At 42.6% G+C, this 20,063-nt stretch overlaps 1 protein-coding gene across 2 annotated transcripts in view; it reads right to left on the reverse strand.

Annotated features, from left to right (window-relative positions):
• Positions 1 to 20,063, reverse strand: part of AFF3 (ALF transcription elongation factor 3) — a 326,046-nt gene that overhangs the window by 63,861 nt on the left and 242,122 nt on the right. The window contains exon 9 of one of the 2 annotated variants that reach the window (XM_063149789.1): positions 17,102 to 17,139. In XM_063149789.1, coding sequence (XP_063005859.1) covers positions 17,102 to 17,139 — 38 coding nt within the window. Of the gene's footprint in view, positions 1 to 17,101; positions 17,143 to 20,063 lie in introns of both variants that reach the window. The other variant, XM_063149788.1, reaches the window with a different exon arrangement.

Genomic DNA, 20,063 nt, shown 5'->3' on the forward strand with positions numbered 1-20,063 from the left:
CTCTGCCCCAGGCCAATAGTCCCTTTCTGGCACTGGTCTTACTGCAGTGCCTCAAACATTCCCCTGCCTGCCCGAGCTCCTGCATGGCCTAGGATGTGCTGTGTCAAGTGGTGAGCCTCTTCAGAGCAGGAATGTGTGTTCAGCAGTGTGACCCAGCATGGAGACTGCAGGAGTCAACATGTGTTGCTGCTGGGAGTTCAGTGCCCAGCTGTGAACATATACATTCAGAGCTTCTTTAAAAGGATATCACATCACCTGCCTGCAGCTGGGAAACAGCTGGGGGAAAGCTGGAGAGTCTGCACAAGAGCTTTGCTAAGATGAGACACAGATTTCCAGGAGAGTATGATTTTCCATAGTCAGTGCAGCATGAAAGTAACTCTTGGGGACTTTTTCTTACCACCCCAACATGACCCTAAGTGCAGCTAGGCAAGCTTCAGCTTGGGGAGAAAGATCAAGCGCTGGGTCTTTGCCATTATCTTAGGCACTAGGGGAGAAAGCTAGATGACTTTGTTGATAACTACTAGCTTGAAGACCCCAGCAGGCCTTCAGACAGTTTTATTAATCATAAAAAGTCATTAACAATGGCCAATTCCTCAGGGGCAAAGTAAAAACAAAACCTTGGAAGAATGAATCAGAGCAGGCATCTCCCATTCCTAAGAGCACTCCGTTCAACATTCTCTGCAGGAAACTGAAACAGAATATTTAGGACTGATACTCCCAAGCAATATAATCTAATGCTTTCTCAGGGAAGGGGCAAGCCTCCTTATGGATTTAGATTGCAACAAAGAAAAATATTGATGGACTTTGTGTACAGCTGGGAGGCAATGAACTCTCAGTCAGTTGACTCAGAGGTTTGCATGTCACATCCAGAATCAGCACGACAGTTTTCCCTTTTGCCTTTGAACTCAGCCTTTCCTCTTCTACTTTTTTGATTTCCCCTGGCCTCTCCCAGGATCCAGATCTGGGCTCTGCAGCATAAAAGAGACATAGGGACCAGAAAAATGCCATGAAGATGATTAAGGGATTAGAGCATCTTTCACATGAGGAGACTGAGATGACTAAGAAAGATAAATACCTGACAGGAGGAAGTAAAGAAGACAGAGCTAGGCTCTTCTCACTGGTGCCCAGTGACAGGAAAAGAAGCAAAGAACAAAAATCCAAACACAGGAAGTTCCACTTCAATATAACAATTTTTTTTTCCTGTGAGGATGGTCAAACTCTTGAACAGGTTACACAGAGAGGCTGTGGAGTCTCCATCCTGAGAGATATTCAAGACCCAACTTTGGCCCTGAGCAACTGTTTTAGCTGATGCTGCTCTGAGTGGGGGTGGGACTGGATGATCCCCGGAGATGCCTTCCAGCCTCAGTCACTCTATGACCCTGTTGGGACTAGCTCAAGTAGCACAAACTATGGTGCTAACTAATGTGATAATGTGATAACTACGTGGGCACTAAATGGTTCCCGAGCTCCATCTGGCCTCCAGTGTCCCCCTGTTTTGTGTTTAAAGCTCACTCAGATGACAAGTAAGTCATTCCCCAACTTGACTGAAATGCAGACTTGGCCTCAGGCACCAAACCTACAGCTGAAACATGTCAGCTGCCTATCACATGTTTGCAGCTTCACCCCCTTCTCCATCCTTTTGCAGGCTACTCCATACTTGTCAGAGTAAAATGGACTCAGGGAGTGTTTGTGAGGTTCATTTGCTGCATTTGGTGAATTTTACAGTAAGTGAAACATGCAACAGCAGCAGCCACAGGCTGGAAAACTTCCTTCTTCAAACATTTGTGGATCTGTTTCTGAATGTGACCAGCAGTGTCTAAGGTAGCCCATCAGATTAAGCTTTATTTATTGAGCTGTACTTTACAGCACCTCTCTTCTATAAAACTGGGCTGTTAGGAGACTGCTTAACATTTTTTTGGGAGTATGTCTCCAGTGCAGTTGTCTAGCATCATTGCCCAGAGCAGCTGCTGACAATGCCAAAGCACTGACAGCTACAAAATCCCTTTTTTCTGAAGTCAGGAGTAGAAAAGATCATCATGAAATAATGGACTAATGTGGCCATTCTATCTATGTAGCTCATAAATTACATTTTGAACCTGGCAATTGCAGGGTAATTAGGAGGAGAGTAGCTTTCCTGCAGGAACATATATTTCCTATTCTGCTTGCCTGACACACTCCAGTTTAATTTTTCCTTTGTTCACTCAGCTCAGAGAATGGCAATTAGGAGAGGTGATAGCCCAGTGGCAATTTTTGAATCATGAAGAGACTTAGGACAGAAATGAGGAAAAAAAAGGACAGGTATCACTAGTAATTAAAATAATTTTGAATTAAAGGGACTATTTCAATAATTGCTTTTTCCCTATACTTGTTACTACATAACCTAGCATTATGAATTACTAATACAGTGAAATAACACCACAGTGAAGAATGAGCTTAACAGGTTTCCTTAACATGTTACTTCAGCAGTCAGAGGTAAGTAATATTTGGGTAGACATGTTGAAATGGTAGGTGATGCCACGGCTCTGATCACTAACAGCTCTGCAATTTTTAAGCCCTCCTTCCCCTTTTGGCCACGACAGAGAGGCACAGGAAACAGGGCAGGAATTCCCATCTCAAGTAGCCAGAAGAAGGTTTCACATTATTAAAACAGATGATTTCCTTCATCTAAAAGCCTCTGAGGAGCATAAATTACAAACAACATCAAAGCAAGTGAAAATTTTTAGAGCAGACTGTCAAAGAGGCTGCTGGGGTTTCCTTGGTAGGTTTTCATTTTTAAAGAGCCTCAGCAATTTGCTTTCTTTCTCAAAACAATTCCATATGTCTATGGATTATTTACAGTTATTGTGATTTTTGTTGTCAAGGGTTTTAAAGAAACTATATCACAATTATTTAACAGGGGGAACTAAACTTAGACAGACAGTGCCTTCAATAAGAAATTACCGAGATGATCTCATGGACTAAAACTTTGCAGACTTCTCTGTACTCTCCAGAGTTAGTCTAGATACAAAGAAAAGCAGTATGAACAACTGGAAAATAACTGTAAGTCTGATGCTGTATAAATACAGCAGCTAATGATTCATGTTGCCATCACTGATTTTACAGGATGGCAGGATTTTGCCAGTGTTGCACAGGAGTAAGGTCTGCAAGATATGTTGGGCCAGACCTAAAGCAGAACTGAGAAAACTTTGTTTAATGATTATTGGAATTCATCTGATGAAAAGCACAAAGGCCAGCTGTGGTCTTAGATTAAAAGTCATCAGGGCAAGCTGTGAACTGATTTGTATTAGCTTCCTAATTTAGGGTAAAGAAGTGATTATTATTAGAAAGACATGGAGACACTGTGTGCTGATGAGGTTATTAGCTTGTCCTGAGGAGGTGGCACCTGCTGAGTGTAGGTTTTAAGTGCTTTCCCTGCAGGAAAAGGTCGTCATTGCTGGCTGGAACACACACCATGCAGGAGGCTGGTGTGTCACACCTCAGCCTGTTGTTCTGCCTGCAGGGCCATGGGTACGTTCAGCAGTGTTCCACAGCCAGACACCAGGCTGTACTGACCACATCCAGGAAAGCAGGCTCCATCTGTGCAGTGAAGTAAGCAGGAAAAAGGATGGATCTGTGAAAAGCATTGCCACCTCTTGGGACCACCAAGCAGGAGATGTCAGTTTTAAAGTCTGTCATCCTGGCCAAAGCTTCTGCTGGGTTGTTCTGGCAGCTAGCAACCATGTGAAATAAAGATCCTTAGGAAGAAAGGATGAGGCTGAACACTTCTTTTAAGGGAAGGATCCCACTTTATTTCACATAGATGCATAGTTGTTTGGCCAAAAAAGGAAAAAAAGTGAAAAGGCACATAATACTTGCTCGCCGGCCTAGCAGCAAATGCTAGATTCTTAGATCCATCATTTTCTGCTGGTGAATTATTCCAGAAGTTATTAATAGTCCTTACCTAGTAATTATGCAAGAAGTATTTTCATAAATGTTACATCAATAATTTAAAAGCTGCAAGAGCATGTGATTTCCAGAGTGACCTCTGACTTGAGTTTGATGGCCAGGCAAGAATTAGAGCAGAAGAATAACCATACATGATAACTGTATCTGAGACTGATAGAGTTATCTGTAATAACTGATAACTGAGAAGGAAATTCTAAACTCTGCATCATGGATGAGTTTGCTCTGATGGCTGGACTTCTCTGGACTGAACCATAACAGCACCACTCCTCATGCACCACTGGCAAGGACTGAAGAATACTGTACTTGATTGCCTTACTCAGTGCTTGTGTTGACTTGAACATTTGTGAGGAGATTGGTTGAAATGTGAACTGTTTTCTCTTCAGCTTTTCCTGATGCAAAACTAACTGAATGTAGTTCCAAATCATGTCAAGCTTATCATGTAAAGCTGTTTACCTTCTTCATTGGAGGTGTGTGTTTGAAAACTCAGAGCTCTGATTCATTGGTTCAGATCTTGATTGTGACCTTGATTTGATGACTGTGCTGTCCACCCTTAATCAGTGTGTTGTGGTTCTGCTAATATGTGATGTGCTTTACATTTGTTTGCTTATTTTTAGTATACAGGGCTGGCTTATTCATTTCAATTGTAACATGAGTCATGTCAACTGAAGATGTATGTAATTTAAATAATATAATTCCCATGCCTGTGGGCCTGCAACCAAAAAAAGTAACTCTAGCCCTGACAAGACCATATCAACATTAAAGCAAAGATATTAAAATATATCTAAGTAAGAAATTAAACCGAAAATCTCAGGGTTGCACTATTGCCTTTAACAAGCTTTTCACCAGCTGCAAGACAAGCCTAGTGCAATTACTTCCTAACTAGGCAAACCTTTGTCTTGTCTTAGCTTTGGACACATGTTGGTAATTTTAGAATCATCATGACCATGTGAATTGAGTGTTACTTCTGAAAAAAAAGAAGTGCATCTTTTGGGGGTAATTATTCTTTTCAGCACAAGTGCAGAAAGTGTATTAGAACACCCCAAATACTCTCAGAAGCCAAGCCTTGACTCAATCACCTTATGACAGCCTATGACAACCTGTAAACAGTATCAGAAAATCTGATCTTTCAGTTATGGTACGGGCTTAGTAAAAACTAGTGAAGAGTCTCCTCACAGAGGCTCATCTTTTCTCATTCCAGATTTTACCTTCCTTCCATGATATCCCTTTTTATACCAGCCAGACTACCCACATTGCACCTCTTTTTCATCCTTGCAACTGTTGATTAACCAGAGGAGGGACTGGCACATCCATACAGTTACAGAGTTTGGAGTTACCAGTTCTTCCAGCTAACCTCCCAGTTCAGCAGATGAACACTGGTGCATGGTATCCCTGTGCAGCTTGACTCCAAAGCAGACAAGGATTGTGACACTGGAGTATGTCTTCTCCATTGGGACAGTGGGAATTGATTTTCCATGTTCCCTCATTTAATCAGAGAGTGTTTTCATAGTTTGTTGTAATATATTTAAAAGGATGGAGTGGTAAATGACTGACATATGAACAATTCAAACCAGATCCACAATTTACTGCTACTCCACAGTGATACCAGATTTTGGTCATAAAAACAGCCCTAATAATTTGGGTATGCCTCTGTCATAATTCCCAGTCTAACCAATCTGTGAGACCTTGCAAAGGCAGAGGACAGCAACATACAGTAGACAATGACAGAAATTTGTCATGGCTCTTGTTAAATGGCCAATGCTGCATTTTGACCAAATGGAAGAAAATAATACAATACATTTCTTAGAAAATATTGTGGCATTGGCTCAGATTAATTAATGACATCAAATGCTGAGGCACTCATCTGCTTCAACAGTGCCCTTTGTCTGCACACATAAAGAATATGCATGGGGATAATTCAAGGCTCCAGGAGGGGGCAGATGCACTTGCAACACAAGGGAAAAAATCCTGGATAATCAGGTGACAACCTGCTGCTTTTCATCAACATTTAAATCCTTTACAATAATTTAGGAAATATATATACACATTCATATAATACTCATAAAACATCAGCAATCTGAAGTTAAAATTTGGTTGCACTTGACAAGCACATAATATGCTAATATAGAAATGGTGTAAAAAGAGAAGTTGAAACAGAGGTACATCTGAACCAGTACATCTCTATCAATTATAGAGTGATAATCTCAAAGGAGTGTTTACGTTTTGCTGTCTTCTCAGACTGTTCTCTGGGTTTGCACAAATGACATTGCAGTTGTTGCTTTCCTCTTCATCTTTAACAGAGAGGTGCTGTGCTGTGAGTCCCTCCAGCAGAAGGAGAAATAGGAAAGATGAGGGTGATCTGACAGCTGGAGAAGCCCAAAATTAGGTTCTTCTCAGAGCTCCACTTTTCAACACCATTATTTCAAAAATGTAGGCTACAGCTTTCATGTCAGAGTACCAGCACTCTTATTTTTCTATACACTGGCACTCTTCCCACAAGTCCTGTGGGAGATATTGGCACTAGGGGTCTTTGCACCAAAAAGTTTCAAACTGGAAAAATGAGTGTGCTTCTTATTAGGTTCAGCAGACTGGGCATCTGCCAGGCTTTTATAAAATTGCTCATTTTCTGAGTCTTAGCTCTTTCACAACTTTTTTTTTTTTTTTTTTTTTTTTTTTTTTTTTTAATTGAGTACAGGACAAGCTCTATCTTATTAAGTGAAAACAAAAGAGTGAGAAGTTGGAAATTGCCAGGAAGCCTGGGAAAGACTGATATTCAGCTGAGATTTCATTCCATGTTTTCCTGTTGACCTCACAGGCTCTCGACACAAGAGCTCTGAGTACATTAAAGAAAGGCCACAGTCTCATTTGGTCCTGTGAACATTGGCAATATGTTATGGGGACAATATACAAGCTTGAAAGGGAAAAACCGCAGCAATGTCCCCATGCCCTGGAGGTTTTGTCTGCTGCAATGCTGTTTAACCAGAGCACTGTGAGGTTTTAAATGGCCATATGAGATTTATAGTAGGTCATGACCAGATCTCTTTTCAGGGCAAAGTTTGAAAAGTCCATTTGTCTCAAAATTTAAAAAAAGAGTCTGGTAATTCTCCAAGGTTTTTCCTCTTCCTTCAGGCAACTATTTTTGCCTGGCCAGAGTTCCTAAACCCTTCCCAAGAGCCTTTTTAATGTGGGAATTATTGTCCTAGTGTTTGCTATCAAAGAAATAATACTGAAGATACAAATATTTACAAAGGCACTTTAACTCCACATGGTCAGTATCAAGCTTATTAAACTGTAGAAAAAGGGACGTCATGACCTGAAAAGAAGTGGCTTCAGGAAGTCAGTATTTGAGGGCATTATTAGCAGGGCAGAGTGATGGTTACTGGGGGGAGTTGAGTGCAAAGGCTCAGGGTGCAGACAGAGCCCCCCTGTCCAGCCGATGGCGTGGCTGTCCCAGTGTGGGCCGGCAGCCCTGGCTGGGCGGGTGGCAGTGCCAGCCCCCACCCTGCCTCAGCTGTCTGTGGGGCTGCAAACAAAGCAAAACAGGGCTGGTCCTCTCTACAGCTGTTTCTCCACTGTGCCCCTCCAATGATGGGGGCCACATGAAGCTTTCAGCAGTGGGTGATGCCTGGGTACCCTGCACTGGGCATCACTGCAGACCAGAGGGGTTCGGCTCCTGGGGTTGCTGGAGGAGACTGGTGGGAGATGGGGGCTCCAGGGGAGGATCCAGGCACCCCAGTGGGGTCACAGAGGTTTTGAGGAACGGGGAAAGGGCAACCTGAGCAAGAAACACAGTAAGGGTCCATGATGGGCAGACAGAGAAGTTCTGGGACAAGGTCACCTCGGGAAATGGCCAAACTCATGGAGATTTGAGGCCACGTAGGGGAAGGTGCATGTGACAGAGGCTGCATGTCTGGTTTTCCTCTTCTCCCTCTAAAGGCAACGTAGGAAGTAAGAAAAGGAAGATGGGGATGATGGGAATGACAAGCAGAGTCCCTTAGGGCTGCTGGGAACCACGGTCTAGCTGTCCCCTAAGCAGCACCTTCCCCGCCAGCTGGCATCGCCTTCCTGGGCATGAAACAACACAAACCTCCCTGGGTATGCACGACACCAGGGCCACAGCAGAAAAAAAGCATATTAAAGGGTCTTAAAGGATCATTGGAAGTAATAAATTTACTTGGCAGGTCTCTATGACTTTTTGAGGGGGGATTTTTATCTGTTAAATCAGAATAATGTGATTCTTTACCCGCACTTCCCTAGATTTTGTGGGGGGTTTTTGTTGTTGTTTTTGGTTGTTTTTAATTTTATTTGACAAACTGTTCATTTAGAGCAGTTATGTTTGATTGTGCCAGTAAGTAATAGGTGAGAGGTACTTGTGAATTATTTGGCTTCTAAATTTTCATAGAGAAGGGCCTATTCTCTTCTGTGTGAATGTGTGGGTGAGAGGTAGTGTTTCAGCCTGAAAAAGAGTTCTGTGCCTGGGTCAAAAATGAAAAAAAACCTTTTAAAATCTTGATAACAATCTAACACAGAAGGTACACTGCTATGCAAAGTAAATTTTTTAGGATATAAAATACCTACCTTTAAACTAAACAACTTTCTTTTTGGCTAAAATGGAAGAAGATTGCAGACCATGTTAAAGATCGCATATATCATGTTTAAGTCATACATTGTGGAAAAATACCTAATTTAATTTTAGTAATTTCTATTTATTTCTGTCTTTCAAAATTATAAAATTTCCAGGTTAGAAAAATGCAATGTCTGGACTTAGAATTTTTTACGTCCAGTTTCAATCCAGGCGTAATTTTACTTCTCAGTTAAAAACACATTAGAGCAAACAGTCATAATATGATCTGGCCCCTCTCTGACTGCAAAAAGGGCAGCCTACTATAAATACAGTCCTTGAGAAAAGGAAGGCCTTCCATTTGGAGAAGGAATTTGAAATTTCATGCCATTCCAGTTTGGAACAAAGCCCTCCAATTTTGAACTTACCCATGAAACAGAACCTCAAAAGAAAGCAATAATAATGAAAAATAAAGCAGAAAGTGTTTGGTCTGGTAATTTGTAAAGAAAATGTCACCAGACAGACTCCCTGGAAATGTTAAGCGAGCAAAAAAAACCCAACCTTGTAACTTCAGAAAATGAGCCATTTGAGATTTTTGGACCTCAGTTTTACATCAAAAAAAGCTTCAATGGTTCCAGAGCCTGAATACTTTCCCTGCTCATCAGGTTGCCAGTGAGGGTGTTGGGGGAGCTAGTTGTGCCCTGCTGGACTGCTGCTGTACCTTCCCACCAGCACATGTGACATAGCTGTGGTAAAAAGCTGTTCCACCATAAGAGCTTTGTTTAATTTCACAAACGTTCCAGTTTTTATTTGGGAGAATAAGGCTGTTCAAAGAACACACATTTCCATTCACTGAAATGCAAGAAACCTAGAACAGTATGAACCATTCCTCAGTGGTAGATTAAATCCAATACTTTTCCAAGAGAGAGGAAAGGATAAAAATTTTCCTGCAACTTATATCAAAATGGAGGCAGTCATGAAAAACGGAGGAGACACCTGGATGGGACTGCATGGGGGAGCAAAGTATCTAAGATCACAAACAATGTGACTCCTTGCAGGAGCATTTCAGGCCTGATCAGCCACAACTAATCCCCATGGAGAATCACAGGGTACCTTATTCTTTGTACTAACTCATGCTGTTTTCTTTTTTGCCTGCAAAGAAACTGGACAGAGTTCTGCATCTGTGCAGTATCCTCTTCACCCCTCAGAGAACAAAGGGCCAGCCAAAGCACAGACTTGTTGCACAGTGTTGTCCCTACTGGGGCCCCACAAAGACACTGTTCTGAGGAATCCCTTGCCCATCCTGAGCACAAGCATGTCTTTTTCATGGGATTGGCCTCCTGCAGAACCTGACTGTTCTCCCCTGAGCAAGCCAGTCTCCCCTTTCCTTTCTGCCTCCATTGTTGCCAGGGTCAGAACAAAAGCAAGGGCAAGGGGAAAATGCTCTTGAATCCAAAATTAAAAACTACAGAGGACAGAAGGCAGATAACCTTACCAGTGGCAAAGGCAAACCCAGAAATTTAGCTGAGATTTCTAAACCATCTTTGCAGGAAGGCAGGAAAAACCGACTGGAGCAAGCATGCCATCATCCATGGGGCTGGTGCCAGAAAGCCCTGTTGTGCCTGGCTGATTACTGAACGATTAAAGCTTGAAGGGGGGATCTCCTTCCATCTGCTGCATGGACTGCTGCCTCACTCACAGGGAACTGAGATTTCTCCTTTGCATTGCTGCACCTGCTCTGGAGGCTCCCCGAGCTACAGCAAGGATGCGACTCACAGGCACACAGGAGTCAAAAACCCCAAACTCGTGTCATGTAACTGGACCAGGCTGAGGTGCTGCTGCTTGCTATGAATTTTCACCTTTTCTCAAAATGAAGTGGTAATGAAAGTGGTGATTTGTGTGAACAGAGCGGCCGCCAGTTTCCTGCTTTTGGTGCTGTGTAAACCTGAGCTCTCTTTCATCAGACTGCCAGGAAATAGATACAAATGTATTTATAACATTTCACTTTTTGCAGCCTAGCCCTAAAAATAACACAACATGTTACTCCTAGTATGGGGCTCTCTGTTCTCTTATCCCACTGCTGAAATAAGAAAGGCATAATGTTATCAGCTGTTCTCCCACCTGTTTGAAGAAAGCAAGTTTTAGCTACCAGAATTACTATCAGGGTTAAAATCCCTTTTGTTTTACAACATGTTCATTGCCTACAGGGACTTTTATTGTCCAGATGTTCAAACCTCACTGAAATATCATAAGTAGTATCAATAATAAGGTAAACAGAATTTATTAACAAACTTTCTGCCTATAGCTGTGCACTCATGATATATCTAAGTGGTGTTCAGAGCATCAATTCCACAAAACATTAGGTCAGAGCTCCTTTGATCCACATTTATGAAGATGGACAGACAGGTTAGACAAGATTATGCCTCCAAGGGTCATAAAAATGGAGAAGTTTCCCAACTGTGAACTGATTTTTCAAAGAAAATTATGTGCACAATTTAACTGGATGGCCATATATGCCTTCCAGGTTTTATATTGTTAATGTTTCTTTCCTCTTGGATTGTTGCTGTTCTAATACTCACACTTTTTATTTTTGCCTCAGACACACACATTAAAAAAAACACTCTCATGCTTCTTGTCCTATTTGATTTATTCCAAAGAAATTAAATTACATTTTTATAAGCCTGTGTTACCACAAATGATAGCTGAAGATTTGCTGAAAAAAATTAATTCCTGATCTGTTGCCGTGAAGCGTCCTCGCTAGCACTGCACTGACTCCGTCTTTCAAAACCAGATGGAAGCAGTCCAACAGTATGATTAACTTCTCAGTCCCTGCAATTTCCTATTGCTCTACTTGCCCTAGATTTCAGGATTGACCTCCTGCTTCACTGCAAAATGCACAGTTGCTCAGTTTGATAAATCACACGAATACTTTTTTGATCACAGTTATCTACTATTTACTACATACCCAGCGAGGTTAATCATATGCTGAGGCACTTCATATGCTGCACACATATACACTCTTCTTCCCAATAGCACTTTGCATATTCTTCATGCTGCCAGCCAGCAATGGGACCTGTTTTCTCCTTATTAAATATATGAAAGACCACAGACCTACACCTTGCCTTTTTACCTTCTACATTCATGCTCGAATTATCCTCACACTGTTTCTTAAAAGACCAAGGAAGTCAAAGAAAATATGTAAGACATTACTAGTCAGACTTTTCTTCTGGCAGATAAAAATTTTTCAAAATGCAGATATTTCTAGAACTAGAACTGACTGAGTTCCCCCAGATACCTTTGGGGAGCAAATGCATGAGTTTGCCCATAGGGAGGTGGGAAATGTTTGGCTGTCATGATAGCAAAACACTATAACTTCCTTGAAGAGAAAAATACATCTAAACTTTTCTTTTTCTGTCTTTAAAAATCAAATGAATTCCAGTATTTAGTAGGGCTCAAAGTTTTTGCATTTCCCTGGGACAGCTCTGTTCCACCTTCTCACACAACAATACCTCCACATCACATCTTTAGTGCTATGGTAGAACAATTCTAAATAAACACCAGTAATACTCAAGGTATGAGAAAACATCCATCAGCAAAAAGATGAGTGCTACAGGTCTTGCTCACAAATTAAATAGAATGAGTTTTACAGAGTTTTATCTATTTCTTTTCACTCCAAGCTGTTGACACAGGCTCTTCTTCTAAAGCCCCTTTTCACTAATTGACAACATTCTCCACTACTGCAAAAACTATCCCATATACAATAGGTACCATTACTCTTCCACCTTCACAGTCTGTAACTAGCAGGACTGAGAAAGTCCAGACCATTCCAAGGAGCAGCTGCCATTTGCTACCCTATACTGGGGCAGGGGCCAGGGAGGGTGCAAGTGTGAGACACCAGCATCTCCAAACAGCCAAGCTTTCATGCAAGACACAAATGATAAATCCATATATTCCCTCTCAGTGGTAATCTCTTTTTCCTCTCAAAGATAACCCAGAAAGTGTAAGCAGTGTGCTAATGCTGAGAGCTGCATGCCTGGCTGTGGCAGCGAGTCCTGTGCGTGTACCCTTTTCTCTGGCCAACTATTGACTCCCGTGGAGCTGTGATCTCAGTTCCGTCACTCTCTGCCAGGTTCCAGGTCACCTGTCCCAAGCCAAGTCTTCCCCTGGGCTGTCCCTGATTGCACAATGCTGCCACATGAAGCTTTCTGGCCAGCCAGCTAGCTGAGTCACTCACTGGTACACTGACCATGTAGCTTCTGGTGTGGAGAGCTCTCATGGTGTGAAAGGCAATGTTATCAAAAACATCATTCCAACACAAACATTAAGTGTGTGACTGACATGAAGCACATGAGTGTTTTTGCTAGCTGTCACTGGACTCTTTACTTACTTTAGGGTATCACGAGTTTAACTGCTTTGCATAATCACAGCTGAAGCAGATACCTGAGAACAAGAAAACTTTGTCTCTTTTCACAAAAAGTTTTAAGGCTGCTTGGACAGCTGCCTTGCCTGCCTTAAGTGATCTATTAAAAAATCTAAATTGCCTCTTATTGTTGCTTTAATATTTCACAGGCAGTGCCTCCCCAGGCCTCCTAACACAAATAGTGTATCTCAATGTGGCTTTGTCTGAAGAAGAGCTGTGCTACACATCCTGCTGGACTAATCACCAATTCTGTGTCTGCTTACAATATCAGGGCAAGGGACTAGATTGCCCAAGGTCAACCTTTTTGATTTTTCTTGCACCTGAGTGCTAAATGCATGCATGCAGCCATGAGAGGCAGTGCAGCATCACCTCTGCTTCCAAATGTCTCTCCCCACAGATGTGAGGCTCCACTGCTTTTCAGCTGCCCAAACCTTTCACTTCTCCAGTGGGGAAGGGGGAAAATTCATTTGCCCTTCAGGATCCTGCATGCTACTGGCCAGTCCCATTAGGGTAAACCAGCTCATGTCAGGTACAGCCCTCATTTTGGCGTCCTAACTGTGATCAGACATGGACAGATGAGACATGGTTACATGGAAGTGCAATATTCCTCCTGCCCAGACTGAAGGTCAAGACAGGCTGTGTAGCTCATAAATGGGGCTTGTCTCCACTGCCAAATGGATGCTAGTGCTGAAATGCCTGCTCTGTCAACAGCAAGAGGTGGTAGATCTAAAAGGTTTATCACAGCCCATGCTTCACAGTGCAGGTCTGCAGGACACGTTTGTATCACTGAGGGGCTGAGAGCAAGCTATTGAGCTGGACTCTTTACAGGGCTTATCAGCTGGGAAGGGCAGGGCTGCCAGCACAGCCATATGGCTGCTGAGATGACTGGGCTCAGCTCTGCCTGTACCTTAAAGCCTGCACTGAGGTTTGTATGGGCAGAGCTGGTGGGTTTTGCCTGCCTCCTGCACTACAAGCACACAGAAAGGAGAGCAGATCAGATCGTGGCTGTAAGTCAGTACATCTCCCAGGTATCACCCAAGCCCTTGGCAAAGGATCTGCCTTTCCCTTTTTTACAACCAGAGAGGAACTTCAGCAGTGGTACCCCACTTGCCTCTAAGTGTCCAAAACTCTTCAGCAGACCCACTTGGCCTACACTCCAGCACAGAGAATTAAAAACAGCCAGGGGAATAAAAGTGCCCTAGGACCACTGTAAATCTTTACTTCATGGAAAATCTTATCTTGCACATGAATATGAGCTGTGAGTAAATTTAATGCGTGGATTAAGTACTGTACAGTCTCCCTCATGATGGGCTTTTCAGCCTAAAAAGAACAAAAGAATAATAATGAGTGTTGTGTTTGGGTAGGATTGCAAACAGCTGTAATTTACAGCTGGACGTTCTCCATTGCAAATGTATCCAGCAAGCAAGTGCTCCTGGGTTAGTGGAACAGACTGCAAAAAAAATTAGCTTTTAACTTCAGCCTTAAGGTCAGAGTTCTGGAACCATGGGAGTCAATAATAAAATCTATTTAGCTCAGTGGGATTAAGCAAATTTAAGACCTGGCTTAACCACACTGCTTACTGTTAAATAACAACAGAACATACTGGATATTATTGTTACAGAAATTTTTCTTCATTTGAAAGCTATTCAGGCAGTGGATATAGGAGACAATTGAAAGTATACCAGTTCTATACCATTGAGTATATGAGTTAAGTTCCTGCTCTTCTCTGTCCCAGAAAGTGAGTAATCTTTATAGTTTTACCACTTTACTGAAGAGCACAATAAAATTAAAACCAAGCTGTGCTGAATAAACACCGAGGGCTTTTCATGAGAGAATGAAAAGCTAATGGGGCCAGTGCATCTTTGCTGACAAAACAGTCAGTGCATGTGCAGAGCAACCTGTCTTCTGGAAGCAGAAAAGCTGTTTCAGTCAAGCTTCTGGGTCACTAATCTTTGTGTTTGCACATAAATCTGCTGGGGGTTACTGTGTCATTCTGAAAACAAGACTGAATGTGATACACTAGAGAAATCAATGGCTAGATTTAAAAACTCTCTCTTTTATGTTTGTTTAGTTTTCTTTCCTCATCTTTTAGTTTAGCTGTTACCTCTTTAACAGAACCTGAAAGCAGGAACTGCAAGAGGAACTTCTGGAGAGTATTTTTTAAAAAAAGGGCAAAACTACTGAAAGCTTTATAGTAAGCTGCCATCTCCCTTGTTGCTGGGAAGTGCTGGTGTGTGGCTGGGAGCTCTGAGTTGCTGCTGGGACACAGCTAATGGGCAGCAGCATCACAGGCATCCTTCCTCTAGCCAAGAAGAGACAGAAACTGCTGTCACAATGGGGGATTTTGGCCCCCTGCCCTCCCATTTGCTTGCTGAAGTGAGGTCATGGGTGGCAGGGAGGCAAACCCCCAGGGTACACCCCCAGCCTTCCCAGCTCCCCCTCCAGAAGGTGAAAGAGGGTATCCTGGCAGCCAAATTTCTGTAGAGCCGGTTGGAAAAGTTGTAGTCCCTGAGCACGCTTTTAGGGCCAGACAGGGAAATATTTGATCATAAATCCTAAATCTGAGCCATGATGGCTATTAATACTGAGGCCCTTCTGCTCTGTGGATGAAGGCAGCCTGCACCCAGCTACCTCACCACCTCTGAGGGGGTAGGGAACATCCATCCATCACCAGCACTTTTCTTTCCAGGGAGAGAGAAATCAAACTGTGGGATTTGGGGTTTGTTAATTACCTCCAGGGCCACTCCTGCAGGAATGTTCCACATGCAGCCCAGGGGGAGAATGCTGTGAAAAAAATCCCCATGTTTCCTTTGGTCACGGTATTGTCCCCACGAAGTGCAAAATCTGCTTTGCCTCGGCAGTGAGCTTGCACATCTCCAGGGAGAGGGGCATAATGCTGACTCCAACTCCACTTTCTTTTTGCATTCATTCCAGTTACAGCAAATACTTCTGAGCCCTATAACTGTGCCAGCAATTTCACCCACATCCCATACATTTTACTCTGAATTTTTTTTCCCTTAAAAAGGGGCAAAAAATTCTAAACAAAACAGTGTTTGTAAACTTGGGGAGGGAAGGAATAATTTTGGCGGTCTTACCCTCCAAGCAGAGAGAAATGTTATTCATCCATGCACAACATATAATTCAGCCTAAGTGACAGGCTCTGCTCTGGAGAAATCCTGGCCTGAGCTGGCTTCCAGAGTCAATTACCACTTATTCCCAGGGAGGCGGGGGGCTGGGGGCCAGACAGAGCAGAGGGGGCTGCCAACAAGACATGGGGAAATTTACTCTGTGTCAGCTTGTGTGACACAGTACCTCATTTGTGGAAAAATGTAAATCTGCTAGTTCTTTTTCACAGGCACTAAAATGTACAGTGTCTCCTCCCCCTTCCCTACCCCCTTTCCCAAAACTGGAAAAGAAATCAGGACTGTCTTAGAAAGCTACCTTATATTTCAATCAATCCTCTTTCATAAAAGTCATTTAAGGTAAATACCTGTGCAGACCTACAGCCCAACTATAACATTTACTATGGCCCAAATCCCGAATTCCTCACTCAGGCAAGTTTCCCATTGAAGTTAATGGATTTTTTTGCTTGAAAAAGAGCTGAGTAAAATCTGAACACTAAGGATTTGGTCCCCTGCTTATCTGCCTGGAGCACTGCTGCAGTTCCAGAAGAAGTGAAAAAATTAATTAAATTCCTCCAAAATACCAATCTCTTAAAACTTAAGGGGTAAAAAAGGGCATTGTTTTTGTGCATAAAACATACAGAGAATCTCATCAAAGGAAGAGTAATTCCCAGGGAAAGGATTTGGAAAAAGTCAAAAGAGAACATCTCGGAATAAATGAAGTACTTATTGCTGAGAAATGAGCTCAGATATATCTCAGCAAACTCTAAAGCTCAGAATTTACTGCATCATTCATGCCTTCTCCAGTAAGTTTCTTATCTCTCGTTTGGTATCACAACAAGGGATTCTGCATACTCTGTATGAAATACAACAAGACTGTGATTTTTGCAGTAATAAACTCTACACATGCATGACAAATCCAAGCATGCAAAATGTTTAACATCCCAGTTCACAGATACTTTGGGGACAAAATCCGATTATGAGTTATATGCCACAATAAATAGGGCTCAACGTTTCATAAAGCAATTTATAGTTCATAAAAATGACAAAATGTACCTGTCAGATAGAACGCGGAGAGCAGATCTCTGTGCTGCCTGCTGGAAGAAAGGGCAGAGATGTTTATTTTATATTCTGACTTGAAAATTATGAGCACAATCAACACTTTAAAAAATGCGTTACACACATTTTTGTCACATGTCCAAAATGTTAAAGTACGAGCAAAGTAGCAGAGAGTCTATAGTCAAATGGACATTCCAGCCTAGTAAATGTAAGAACACTTTGTTTAAAATGCCAAACCCCAGAAGATTGTCCAAGCACCGCACGGTATTTGAGGTCTGAACTGCTCTATTTAGACAATTTTTTTCTGTAGGTCCCTGAAAACTCGCCAGGGCTCGGTTTTCTGCTTTTCCTGCTCCCCGCTTCCGCACTCCCACTCCTTCTCCTTTACCATTAGTCTCCTCCCATTCTTCCACAGAAACAAACATCACATATTTGGTTCCTCTGCGATGAATTATAAATTTTGCCAAGCTTTCCAGAGCTGCTGCAGGCTTTTCATGAACACTGCCATGTTGATCTGCTGGCAGCATTTGCCTCCACAGTACAGGGTTGACCTTTTGCTGGTTTGCACTTCAGTTTTTGCCTAGTACAACTCTTTGGATGCGGTGGGGAAACATGGTTCTTGTGTTAAGCACCAGGTCTGGGAATGGAAACTGTAGCCTCTCAAGTTTAATAGGACTGCAAAGCATATCCCTGAGCTGGTCTGCCACTTTACTAATATTATAATATTATTTTTCCCCCTCCTTCAATCACTTCAAGTGGTGATTCATGGCTTTGGCACAGTAATCAGCTGCTAAGCAAAGATGAAATCCATAATGTTTTGAAAATCTGCCTTAAAGACTCCATTCCACTTGGACATGCCCAGAGTGACCTGTCCCCAGCTGCACCTGTCCAGGCAGCTCCTCACATGGCACAGAGCTAAGCAGTACAGACAGTCAAGGGGAAGGGAAATTAAAGTTTATTTTCTCATTGCAGTTACCAGTAAATATTTTTTGGTTTTGAAACTGTTCTTCCTGTCTTAGCAGCCTGCTGGGGCCAGCATCCCTATTTCCAAACAAGTTAGATGACTTACAGGCATCCTGCTCAGCACCAGAGAGTATGGATGTAACCCTTCTGGCTTGGCAAAAATGCTGCTGACAAATTGCAAATAACAACTTGAGAAAACCTGACTTGTGGCTGCAGTTATGTTGTATTTCACAGAAAGATGTGAAATGATCCCTTGAATGGATGCCTGAAGATCTGACAAGAGTGGGAAGAGTTTCCACTTGATTCTAGAAGCAGGATTTCTTCTCTTGGGACTTTTGGGAATAACTTGTGCCCGCTGGGTTTCTGGGGAGATGTAGTTTGATGTGTATCACCCACCAGATTGGCAGAAGACACAGTGGCATGGCCCACACGAGGGTTTTTCTTCAGTGTTGACTTTCTGCAGTGGGTAGAGAACCTGTTGGAAGGGTTGGAAGTCTCAGCAGCTCAGTGGGAGTTTTCTCATGGCATGGACATATTGTTTTTAGTGTTAGGAAAATAATATGGCAAGTCTAGTATTTTTCACTGTTTCCAGGAGGTCGTACTATTTCCATGCTCTTGTATACAAAACCATCCATGCCACTGGCTATAGGCTTTAGAGAGTGTGCAGCCACTCTCCAGTCCCATGGGGTGGCATCATTTTTCCTCTCTCCTCTGCAAGGGGTTTGTTAGGAAAATGTCACACATTCTCCTAAGTTCAAATTCAGAGGATACTCAAATCTTAGGTTTTAGAATGACTTATAGCTTAAACTCTTTTTAAACACCCAGGGCCCACAGGGGTTCCTCTGCTCCCATGCCTAATCACTCCCACTAGCAGGAGGCTATGACCAGTTCGAATTTCAAGCTGCCCAGCTTCAATGCTGAGGCCTGCACTACATTGCATCTTTGTCTGCAAAACTCAGGAGCTTCTCTCACTATCTGAGCCATTTTCCATGGCCAAGTTGTGTAGACAGCATTCAGGTCACCTCTTTTTTTCCTCCCACGTCAGCCAGGGCCAGTCTTTCCATCTCACACAGCCACTACATGGCATACATGGCAGTGCTGTTCAAGACACATCTCATGTTTCCCACTCTTGGCTCAGGCCACCACAGGTGCTCGTGGCTGTGCAATACAACAGGTTAGAAAACTGATCCAATCAAAAAATAACAATTTTCCTTCTTTTTTTTTTATTTTTATTTTTCTTTTCTTTTATTTTTTTTCTCCTATGTTATTTCTAAGCTAGATCCCTTTCCTGAGCTGCTTCCCCAGGGAGAGGGTGTGACATCACAGGGTGCAGTGTGGGAATATGAACAGCACTGGGGGAGGAGTGGAGACCTTTGCTGCTGACATTAGATCATGACCACCAGTAAGGTCACTTCCACCTGGCACTGCTTCCACTCCCTTCTGGAGTGGGTTCAGATGACAGGCAGGGACACAGAAAGAAACGTACAAGTGTGTTTCAGTGAGATCATTCTACTTTTTCAATTACTCTCTCATTTAAAGTCCTTTAATAAACATCCTTCTTCACTAAGGGGCAATGCAGATTGCATGGGGCACCTCAGTCTTCGTCTGGTGGTCACACATTCTCTAAATGAGACTATTGATTTCTTTCTTAGACAGGCTGGAAATACAGCTGTGTTGGACTGCATATTTGTGTGACCCCCTGAGTTGGTAATGGCCCCATTTCTAAATGATGGGGGAATAAGATCCAGTCACAAGTTTATTCTTCCTCCCTGGAGAAACAGATCTATTGCCTGCAATGAAAGGCAGTTAGCAACTATCCAGCAATTTTAATTCTAGTCTATATTGCTCCCCTCTCCTGGAGAAAGTGAGCTGTTGTAATTAAAGGTAGTTAGCAGTTCCCTAGCAAGTATAAATACTTGCAGCCACTAATTACAGTCTGCTCTCCTGTTCCCCTCCTTGCCACAGGACTGGACTACTCAATTTAGGGGAAAATATC

This window comes from Melospiza melodia, chromosome 2 (genome assembly GCF_035770615.1).
Source record: "Melospiza melodia melodia isolate bMelMel2 chromosome 2, bMelMel2.pri, whole genome shotgun sequence".
Lineage (NCBI taxonomy): Eukaryota > Metazoa > Chordata > Aves > Passeriformes > Passerellidae > Melospiza > Melospiza melodia.